Source organism: Salminus brasiliensis, chromosome 17, assembly GCF_030463535.1.
Source record: "Salminus brasiliensis chromosome 17, fSalBra1.hap2, whole genome shotgun sequence".
Classification (NCBI taxonomy): Eukaryota; Metazoa; Chordata; class Actinopteri; order Characiformes; family Bryconidae; genus Salminus; species Salminus brasiliensis.
In genome coordinates this window covers 13,832,991-13,844,992 of record NC_132894.1, presented here as the reverse complement: position 1 = coordinate 13,844,992, position 12,002 = coordinate 13,832,991, and the positions used below count along the sequence as shown (strand labels likewise).

Genomic DNA, 12,002 nt, shown 5'->3' with positions numbered 1-12,002 from the left:
TTAAACTTTATTTTAAGAGGTCCTTTAAAAATTGCATGTTTAATAGACTTTTAACAGAATATTGGTCACTCATCAGGAACATATCAGCAAAGTAGCAGTAGTGTGGCAGCTGAATACTCTAAGGCAAATATTTTGAAAATGATCTGTTGATGCATTACTCACATGAAATAGGTTCACTGTTATGATATGTTACAAGGAGTTGTTAGCTGGAAGTAACTCAGGAATAGCTGTTCTGTTGGTTTCCGCTACAATTTAGATAACTAACAACAGAAAAAATCATATTTTCCGGCCTTCATCATGAATTCCCTCTTGATCAGCAAAAGATGGGTGGCATCTCAACAGCACTGGTGGTGCAGCTATTATGCGGCCTGTTTTTTGTTAGGTACTCTGGCACATCTTCTGCACAGACCACCCCCTGTTTATCCCACATAATAAGATTTTGGTGTCAGAGTCAGCACCCACTCTGAATCGATTGCATTGACCGGCGGGGGCTTTAGCTCGTGCCGCTAACAGTGGCTAACGTGGTCAGGCGCATTCATCACACAGTGACAGATCTCATTACCACACTCTAAAAAGGTCAATCAAATCAAAAACATGTTTATGGATATTTTCTCCTGGCCTTTCAGAGAAACGCCATTCTATCTGGCTCGCTCTAAAGCTGTTTCCCTATTCATTAAGTACGATAAGCAGGATGTCTTTGTTTTCTATGGAGTGGGAGGGAGCTCCTCTGAGCGCCCAGTGAGTATTGATTATAACAAACTAATGCTATTCTTGATGGCCTAATCAGATCTGAGCGTCGTAAAAGTTTTTGTAGGAGGGCTTATCTTCTAAAGGGCTCAGCTGGTGGAAGGGAAAGAATGGGGGGTATTGTTCCTAAAGAGCAGTGTTTTAATTGGGGATGTTTTAAACATGATATGGGAATAATTGCAGGAAAATTGAACAATATGAGTTCAGATGTCTGTTTTTGTTCATCTTACCGTTTGTTTAGTTTACCCAGAGCTGGCACTATAAGATACATTAATAATTACTTAGTAATTTCATTACTAATTAATCTGCTTTTTATTTTGATGATTAAATGAACAATAACAGTCAAGGTCGGAGGTTTACATAAACTCATCATAGCCTTGAATGTCAATGTAGGGATTGCAGTCCATCTTTTTCTCTGTGTACTTTGTTAGCCTCCTTTCACCTTTTTCTTCAATGGTCAGGACCCCACAGGCCCACCACAGAGCAGGTAGTATTTAGGTGGTCGGTCATTCTCAGCACTGCAGTGACCCTGACGTGGTGGTGGTGTGTTGGTGTGCTACTTGAGTTTTTAAACACCTCTGTGTTACTGCTGGATTAAGAATAGGCCACCAACCAATATAAATCCTGCGTCCTGTGGGCAGGGCCTTGTGACCACTGGAAAAAGGACTAGAGGATGACTTTAAAAGGTGGACCAACAAGGCAGGCGTGTCAAACAAAGTGCTTAAACACCACATCAGTGTCACTACTGTGCTAAGAATGACCCACCACTCGAATAATAGCTGCTCTGTGGTGGTCTTGTGGGGTCCTGACCATTGAAGAACAGGATAAAAAGAGGCTAAGAAAATATGCAGAGAAATATATAGACTACAGTCTGTAATTATAGAACTACACAATGCTCTTATATGGCAGGTGGAGCTGATACAATGGACAGTGGATGTACAAACAAAGAGGCTGATCAGTGGACATCTTTAATTGAACAAAAACAAGAATTTGATGCACAAGTTTCAATGCTTCTAAAATCAACTCTGGGTCAAAATTATACATTCAGGGTCAGACAGGTCCGCCCACCCACTTAGATTATTAATTCAGTGGTGATCTGTGCTGAACTTTCCAAAAATACAATGGGAAGAGCTCAGAGCAGAGCTGAGAAGGATGGTCGTAGATTTACACAAGTCACGAATGTCTTCTGGGTCCATTTTTAAACAACTACAGATTCCAAAATCATCCGTTATCCATTACTGGGAAGTGTAGGCACTTTGCAAAGGTCTGGAAGAGGACCCAAGCAGTCAGCCTTAGCTAATAGGAAATGATCAGGAACAATCCAGAACCCACCATGAAGGCACAGGCCAACCATGACCTCGAAAATGCTGGAACAAACCTGCAAACCTAGTCAAACGTGGTAGTGATAGTTTGTAGTGAGTATTTTCTTATATTATCTTATATTTCTAAATGTGGTTGGTGCTAAGGTGAACACTTAGAAACTATCTTTCACTACACGGGAGATTTTCTGACTGAACACAAATGCACCTTTCTTTCCCAGCAATTACAAAATTCTCACTTTCTCTTCAGATGTCTGCACCCGTCCTCGTTAATAGTACTGCACTCACACCCTTTTCTCACATTGTGACTAAACTCATTATTCATACAATCCACATACAGAATGAGGAGCAGGAAAAGATGTACAGGGGAATGGGAATGATAATACTGTATAAATAAGGCTAATAGCTGTGCCGCCTCCACCCCACCGCTTGTGCTAAGTGAGTGCATAAGTAGCTCGTATTTGGTTTAGTGGGAGGATTAGACACAAAAGCTTTCATCCTTAAATAAGATGGTGAATTACTTGTAAATTAAGTTGGCTTTTCTTTATCCATGAGGATGTGAGGGAGTATTAGGATTTTTTTTTTATCTGCTCCACCCTGCATAGAGCACAAGTTTGCATTTTTAATATTCAGCCACACCATTAAAAACACATGACAAGTGTTGTGTAGGTCCCATTCGTGTCACCAAAACAGCTTTGACATGTTAAGACATTGATTACACTTGATCTCTGAAGGTGTTCTGTGGTCTCCGAAACCAAGAGAGGTAGCAGCAGATCCTTTAAAGCAGCATTATGCAAGAACTGGTATCTCTTGCTCCTGGGCTCCTCCTAGAGTTGGGGTGTAATTCACAATTCTAGCCACATACAAAGGACACGATTTACACATGCTTTTTAAGAGCAAGCTACAGAACCATCATGGAAAGTGAAAGAAGCGTGTAAACTGAGGTGGGAGAGTAATATTACAGGATCAGAAATATGACTTGGGTTACACTTGAGTTCTCATAAGCTTTTTTCTGCTTGGTTCTCCTAAGTTATAGTGTGCACTTCATAATGTACAGCATTCTAAGCCTAGAATAGCTATGATAGAGCTACTGTCCTCCCAATTACTAGTCAATGAAGCATTACAATGTTTTCTTTAGTGCTCCATAGTGCTGCTTTTAGTCTGGTCATTTGTGAGGTGGGGGCCTCCATGGAACACATCAATGATCCTATCGCCATATCACTGGTTATTTCTTCTTGGACCATTTTTGGTAAGTACTAACCACTGCACACCAAGAACATCCCACAAGACCTGCTTATTGGCGGTGTTTTGACCCAGTCGTCTAGAGAACACAATTTGGCCTGTTCAGATTCTTCTCTATTTGCTGGTCTTTCTCCCTCTCTATGTAATCTGTTGGCCTTTTTTTTAGGAACTCCTTGTGCTGTAAAAATGAATTAGTATGACGTACAATGGGCTGTAAAGACAGATAAACCACAGTGATCAAAATTAGGCCTCTTGTACTAACTGCTAATTAAGCAAAGAAAATTAGTCATGCTGTCTCATTAAGCTTTCATTATAAATACATATTTCTCATTCTCTTCCTAAACCAGCCGTTTCCCTCCCTGCTTCTCTATTTATTACTCTAATGGTCTCTTTTTCTCTCTCTCAGTGAATACATCCTCACACTTTCATCTCCTGTCCACTCTTCCCCATAAATCCCTCTTTCTCTGTTCATTTTACATTACAGCACATGTCTTGTAGAGCATAACAAAGTACCAGTTTGCAGGTTTGCAGTATATTCTTAATTATTGTTTTTTGGATGCAAAATTATGCAGAATTGTGATTATGACAGTGATCTTAATACACAACTCATGCCCTCAGTTGTAGTTTCCTGAAGACTTTAGCAGTCATGTGCAGCCAGGGGCGCCTTATGGGGGAAAAGTTGTAGACAATTGTAACGGCCTGTGAACGACAGGGGCTCTGAAAAATAGATTAATTGAATATTTTGTGATTAATGTATAAATTGTTAGACTTGTGGGGCCCAGTGTAGTATTTTCCATGGTGCCCCTGTGTACAGCCCTGCCCTTAGGAGAGCAGGGTTCTTTTCCCTGTTCAAATGCGACTCGAATGTTTCAAACTGGACAAGAGTGTTTGTTAAAAATGTAGATTTATAAAGAAGGATGGGGAGGGTAAGGATTTAGTCATCACCTCGAGCAGCATCCACTGCAGTACAATAGATATGACTGGATACCATTCATCATTGTATTCATTTAGTGCAAAACAAACCTTTGTGTTATGCAAATAAGAAGACAGGATGTATCATAGTTAGTGCCCATGTTGAAACTTTTTATTTAGAACACCAGCAACCGGAAGGCATGAGGGGAAAAAACAACAGCTCTTTTAGAACAAGAAAAAGTGCTCTGCCTCTTTTAGACCCTTGTGTCGAGAGTCTGCACAAAACCTAGAGGCTATATAGATAATCCTTCAAAACCACCTAAAAAATCTAAAACTTATGAAATGTCTCCTCCCTAGGGCTGTGGTGATAACTATATTACCACAATACCATGGTTATGTAAGACCTACCTCAATGTTGAGCTCATTAATGTCATTAATACAGTTATTATTTATTTGGAAAATGGATAGTTCTGGCTCCAAGCCCTGATTGATGGAGCCACTTGTAGGGTTGGGCTGTATAAATGTAAAAATGTATATTCCACTGTATATAACAATTAAGACAATATCCCCAATTGAGGACAGTATTTCAATAATATGTCAAATTACTTTTCTGTGTCTATGTACTACATTTCCAAAATAGCTCATTTGTACTATTTCGGACACAGATAGAATTTGGCCTCCACCTTTGGAAGCCCGGATATCGAACCTACAACCCAGTCATTAATAGTTCAATAGCACTTTTTTATAGTAGGGGCAAATGGGACACAGACTTGTCAACTTGGGTAAAATGTAACCCCGATTATTTATGCTGTTAAACTGGTGCAAGTAGATGGTGCTTTTGTTTATTGTATTCCCTCAGCGATATCATTTGTGAAGTTTCACAAATATTTCTCCAGATAATCTTTCCACAAGAACATGTTTTTTCTTTTTTATCAGAATTCATTCCTACATTATTTTAGTCTCCCTCTCAGTGGTTGCAATTTATAGTCAGGTCGATAAGTACTGTAACACAATTATTGTCATTTTTCTCCATTCTATAGTCCCACCATTTTCACAGAGTCAAAAGTAATAAGACAATTAATTGATTCACTGTTTCATGGCCAGGTGTGACCTGTTCTTTTGTTATTTCATGAGAAATTAATTGATTCCAAATGCGGAATGGAATTTCCATTCGGTAGCCCTCAAAATGTGCATGGCCAAATCAACAATTTGGTTCATTTCTAAAGAAGCTAAATAGATGACCCTAATATTCTTTCCCTGTAAAGAAATAAAAGTTATTCATATTATCTAGTTAAACTGCGAGCACTCTCAATGAGGTATGCATAACATTGTCCACAATCAAGAGATTCTTTCATGACTGTGTGAAAAGAGTTTTTTTTTTCCAAAATGCAAACCACTGGCAGCACTCAGTAGAAAAGTCAGATTAGACTAGATTTATAGAAAATATCTTAAGAATAGCTTTACCAATTTTCCCAGTTTTTTTTTTCTGTAGACAGATTAAGTCAAGTCAAGTCAAGTCAAATGTATTTGTATAGCGCTTTTTTACAACTGTTGTTGTCACAAAGCAGCTTTATATAATTAGTAAAAGACAAAAAAAAAAGAAATTACATAAGAAGACATGAAAGATCCAAGACCCCCAGAGAGCAAGCCAACGGTGACAGTGGCAAGGAAAAACTCCCTCAGAGCTGGAGGAAGAAACCTTGGGAAGAACTAAGACTCACAAGGGGGTCAGAACTATTCCATTTAGGTTTTAACATGGTCATTAGACAAGTAGCAGTGGTAGGAGGGTGTGCCGCTGGTCTGGCATGGGTGGTGGTTGGGGGGACCTGCTGGTCGGACTGGAAGGTGGCAGGTAGAGGGGACCTCAGTGGGCAATCTTTCAGCAGATCGGGCTGGGTGACCATTTACTCAGAGAAGGTAAAGAGACAGAGTTAGTTCTGAGAGGATTTTATAGAGAGCAGAGAATGTTGAGCAATGTTAATGTATGTATAGGGAGGGCAAGAAAGGGCTCATGATCCAAATCATACCACATCACCTGTCAAACATGGTGGGTGCACTGTTGTGGCATGGGCATGTACACCCACCAGTGGAACTCGGTCACTGATGTTTTTAATGATGTAATTGAGGATAGAAGTAGCAGGATGAATTCTAACATGCATAGGCCTGTAGTTCCTACTCAGATCCAGTCAAATGCTGCAAACCACTTTACTTACTAAAGACAAAACAAAAGACAAAAACACCTGCACAAACAAGCCACAGCAATTGAAGGCGGCTGCAGTCTAAAGGCCTGGTAAAGCATCTCAAGGGAGCAATTTATTAAATTCAGCAATTTATGATGTCTATAGATTGTAGATTTGCATACAAGTGTTAAAATACTAGTTATAGTTCATGAAATAAGGAAACAGGCCTTTTTTCTGAAGTCATCGTGCTGTAAAAATGAAATCGTATGAAGTACAGTGGGCTGTAAAGGCAGCTTAAAGGCAAATTGAAGCTGAAAGTCTACAGTTCAGTCACATTTTGATTGCGAGGTGTATTGAAGAAAAACAAACAAACAAACAAAAAATGTTGTTACTGTCGATACTTGTTGATACTTTTGACTTAATGGACTTGATCTAGTACAGCCTCCACATGGTAGGAATAGCTTCGACACAGTGTTCTAACACGGTTTCTTCTGAAAAACAATAAATGAAGTTCACCCCCTCCCATATAAATTCAGAAAAAATTTATTGTTTCGATTTTTTTTTTATCCACAAATTAATTACATGTGGCATCTGGATACTTTTGGACTTACAGTGCACACTTTGTGTTGTGTGTCTGTCAGGATATACCCGTATTCATTGTATTGACATTTGTAGTATTAATAGAAGGTATTCGGTGCTTTGAGAGTGCCGTTTATTGTATGAGTTGTTCCACTTGATATTTGCGTCTTGATCCCACAGCGGCGATGCAATTAGAGCGAATGATTTCTGATGAGTGTCGGCTCGCTCTCCACTCTCACCGCTAATGTCTGCGGGGCCGCTTTTGTTTTGTCAGTTTTATTAAAGTGTCCCGAGTTATAAATCGCCTCGCTCGGAACGAGACAGCGTGTAGGGTTACAAACATGGCTGCCATTTCAGCAGCATCTCAGAGGTGAAGAGAAGAGACAGCAGTCAGACGAGTGTCAGCAGACACTGGGCGTCTTACGCGCATCATTAAACGTAATGAGACATAAGACGAGCGATGGGCAAAACGGAGGAACAAAAGTGATGAAAGAAAGCAGGGAATGAGAGCAGATCAGAAATGCAGCATGTGATGTTGAAGAGATCTGGCACGACACGGAGAGATGAGATGGAGGGGCAGGAAGATGAAAGAAGAAGACAGGGACGAGCAATGAAAGTGTGTGTGTGTGTGGGAAGGAAGCAAACAGTGTCTGGTTGCAATAGCTTTAGTATGGGGGGATGATTGCCGTAATGTTTGCTCACTGCAAAGCAATTTCCCAAAGGCGTGCACCAGCTAAACTAAACATGGGAGAAAAGCCGGGGGTTTCCATAACACTGGGGAATGGTGTAAAAGAGCTGGGCTTGGTGGGGTGCGTTCAATTATAGAGGTATGTTGACGTCACTGAAGTGACTACACCTCAAATCATCATTCACACATAAGAAACCATAAGAAGAAAATGTTTTGGCACATATATTTCTTTGTAAAATTAAATCATAAATATAATAAAAATTATAGTATAAACTGAATTTGCAGGCTGATCCAATTCGTGTGAATTTCAACACGGCTACTCATAATGTGACTCAGTAGTGTGTATGCCCCCCGCATGCCTGTGTGCACACAACAACTTCTGGGCATGCTCATGATGAGATGATGGCTAGTGTTTTGAGATGACAAATAGTGTCCGGATAGTGGAATCTCCTTCCAGACCTGGATCAGGGCATCAGTGAGCTCCAGGACAGTCTGTAATGCACTGATACATAACATACCAGGTTCTCGACTGGATTCAGGTCTGGGGGACGTTCCAGTCAAGGGCATCAGTGTCTAAATCATCCAGGAAACAGGACATGGCTCTGGGGATTTCACCTTGGGACCTAATAGCAGTCAGCTTATAGCTGACTATCACATTTATATATAAAACTGTGTGCACAAAATGTGGGATTTTACAAGGGTCAGTACTTGGACCCTCATTATTCATAATATATGTACATTATTTTTTAAATATATGTGTATGTATTTTTCTTTCTGGTAAAGATAGTCATAAATTAATATCATTAATAAAGTCGGAATTATTGCATTATTTGGCACTGGCTCAGAGCTAACATATTATTACTAAATACTAGGATTCACACACACTGTTTAGTCCTAAAAACAAGAAGGGGATATACACAATTCCATCAGTTCATTGTATCAATTTGTGACAAATTGTGCTGCAAAGAACACTTTACTGCAATTGCAAATAAAATAACAAAACTATTGATGTAATCAGAAGAGTTTCAAAAGATTTATCAAGGTCTCTTTTACTGTAATATTATCTGAGCCACTACATTCAAGAGAAATATCACCTTTTACATAAACTTTGTTAGAAATGTCACGGCATCAAATTATTATTCAAGCTCTCATCCATTGTTTCAGAGCCTTCAGGTTCTCAAAGTCTATGAAATCAGTCACCTTCAAATATGCCAGTTTATATTTCTTTTATATACATCCGTCTTCCTGACTGCTTTAAAAACAGCTTCTTTAGTTTCTTTGGGACATCTCTCATCAAGGACCTTCGATCTGGAACAGCCCACCACCTCATCTTAAAAATTGTAATAATATGAATAATTAAAAACAGCTCATCTGGGCTTTTTTACTTTACGATTTTGGAAGTTTTTGTTTGACAGTTAGTTAATAATCCATCATTTCTACATTGGGCTTGGTTCTTAAGAACTTTCATTGATGCAGAACATTTACATTGTATGGAGGTGCTTTAAAATGTAGTCACTTTCAAAAATGGCTCCTTAAAGAACTGTCCATTGAAAAGTTCTTCAGTTGGCCAAATGTGGTTCTTTCGTGCCATTGGTGGTAACATGGTAAAGGCCCCTCTTTGGCACCTGCATTATTTTTACAGCGTTATATAATCTTCTAAGGAGGGAACTGTGGACACAATGGGATGCTCAGGAGCAGTCGTACGCAAACCTTAATAACCATGTTATAATAACTAGGTAACCATGCACAAAGTCAAAAGCCAGCTAGAACGCCAAAAAGCTAGCCAGTATTGGGCAGTGAAATAGTGAAATGCTGCTCTTTGGATGATGCAACCCATCAAACACCTTTGTAAAGAACTGGGCTGCCATTTGTGATCAAGACCTAATCAGCCAAAATCAGTGACTGCCCTTAATAATGTTCCTGTGGCTGAAATCCCAGCAGTAGCGATCCAACTTCAAAAGCCAACAGTCAAAAGCTTTCCCAGAAAAGATGAGAGAGGAGTCAACCCTTTATTAATACTGTTGTCAACTTTCAGCATATCTTTATGCACTGATTGGTCATTTTATCAGGTACACCTACCTGTAAAATACTGAGCACCCTTCATCTATTGAATGCTACAATTAAGAGAAAATAATTGATGGCAATGGTCAAAAGCCAAGAGCCCTTCGAGCTTCAAGTACGGCTCGGCTTGATCCGGCATCCCTTTAGAACCACAGAAGACAAGCGTCCAGGCTTTTTTCTGTCGTGGCACCAAAGTGGTTTAACAAACTTCCCCTGGGTGTCCGAACAGCAGAGTCGCTCGCTGTCTTCAAATGCAGACTGAAGACCCACCTCTTCGAGAGTACTTGGGCGAAGTGTAGAGTATTATATCTCCATATTGACTTGTGTTTAGTAGTGTCTAAACTTAGAGGTATATTTGAATTCTAGTCTATTCAAACTAGCTAGAGCTTATTCTTGAGTTAACAGTGAAGCACTTTTGTAAGTCGCTCTGGATAAGAGCATTTGCTAAATGTCGTTAATGTAAATATAAAATAGGGTTCATTAGAGCTAGCAGACAGCCAAAACTGCCCCTATGAAATCAACAACGCTTGTAGCTTCACATTTGAGAGACAGGAGACAATAAAGCTCTTACTGACAAAAGGGAAGAACATCTGAAAATCTGCTCAACTTTCCAAGTTCCTGATGTTCTAAGGACAATGGACTGACCACTACAGTCCAGACCTCAAGATCTCGTTGAACATGTTAAGGATTGTGGATTTAAGGATTACTTAGATGTTGAGAAGCAGAAAATGCTGTAGCTTTTAAGACCTAAGGACTTGATGTGGACAAATGTCCTGTAAACAACAGAAGCTATGAAGAAGGTTAGCTAGTATGGACCATGCCCTGAGATGGAATGGGATAGGGCGGGATCAGGGAATATTTTTGGGTTGGAGTGAGGGTCGGCATTCCTGTGGTCTTTGCTAGAAGTCGGACACTTCTGTTGGTGTGGTGACTGATGGAAAAAATGGAGGAGATGGCGTGGAGGTGGGTGCAATGATTGTTTGACACAGAGTTTAACTGAGAACCATGGTTATATAAGAGGCTTGAGGAGGACGTGGTCCTGCTCCTTTCTCCTCTTCTTTGTAATTTTCCAGTCCGTTGTGCTCCATTTTTTTAATAAATGTATTTATTGTTCTGACTGGTCATGTAAAAAAATGAGTTGAAAAGAGTTGTCTTTGACTAGATTAGCTGCTGCTGACTCTCACTACACAATTTGTCAGCTACCTTTATGACCGTATTCGTCATTGGAAACGGGCCACCATAGAACCACCACTGACAAGATATGATTGATATGGTCACCAATACACACCTCTAAGCTACTGCTGTGTTGTTATTACTGCTGTGCTGAAAATTGCCCACCTCCCAAATAACATCTGGTCAGCGATAGTCCTGCGTTAGGCCATTTCAACTTCATGATTGGTGTGGGACTGAAGCTGGGGGAAGGGGGGTCTGTTAAATTGCACATATCAACAGATGGGCTATGGTGAGGAAGTTGTACACATACACCATGCAGATGTATCATAGGTTTGTATGATAACACGGCATGATCACATGATAACTGGTATCCCGATGTGTTTTGTGTGTGTTTTGTGTGTGTTTGTGTGGGTATATGTATGTAGACATTTCCAGGCAACACAGACACAGACTCAGTCATCCAGCACAAGCTCCAGCACTCCATCAGGACCAGGTACCTGCGGCTTCTGCCTCTAGATGGAAGCCCCAGTGGAGGCGTTGGGCTTCGGCTGGAGATCTATGGCTGCACTTACAGTAAGAATTGACACACACGCTCATACACACCCTCTATATATATATATATACTTTTCAGAGATAAATTACTGAGGTAGTGCCTTGTTCCTTCATGCATTCTGAGCATTCTCCCCTTTGCAAGACTTCTTCTTTTTCAATATGGATCTCATGAGGTCTGTCACTGTTGCAGCTGATAGGGATTTGGTGTGACCTTCTCTTCCCTCTCCAGTTCTGAAGAGTCTCTTGACTCCCCTAAGCTCACATTCTTGATTCTTTCTTTCTATCTTTCAAGTCATCCGTGACAGTCACCAAAGAAATTACGGACAAGGCGGCTGAAGTGTGTGTGTATGTACATATATACACACTATATCATATACTTTCATCTTAGAGTGTGAACTCCTTCTGACTATGGGACTTATTTCCCATTGTGCTGTTCTGTCACTGTTGGAACATGACCTTGTGCTATGTGTTAAGTATCAGCTGTAGTTTCCACCTGATTGTGACATTTTAGAAGCTTCGGCTGCTTGACGTGACTGCCTTACAAGAGCG

The 12,002-nt window shown here is 40.2% G+C and overlaps 1 protein-coding gene across 2 annotated transcripts in view; it reads left to right on the top strand.

The window, feature by feature from the left end:
- The window catches only part of cntnap5l (contactin associated protein family member 5 like), a 143,519-nt gene that overhangs the window by 68,454 nt on the left and 63,063 nt on the right, over nt 1–12,002 (top strand). For both annotated transcript variants that reach the window (XM_072659907.1, XM_072659906.1), the window contains exon 4: nt 11,327–11,474. In XM_072659907.1, coding sequence (XP_072516008.1) covers nt 11,327–11,474 — 148 coding nt within the window. The remainder of the gene's footprint in view (nt 1–11,326; nt 11,475–12,002) is intronic.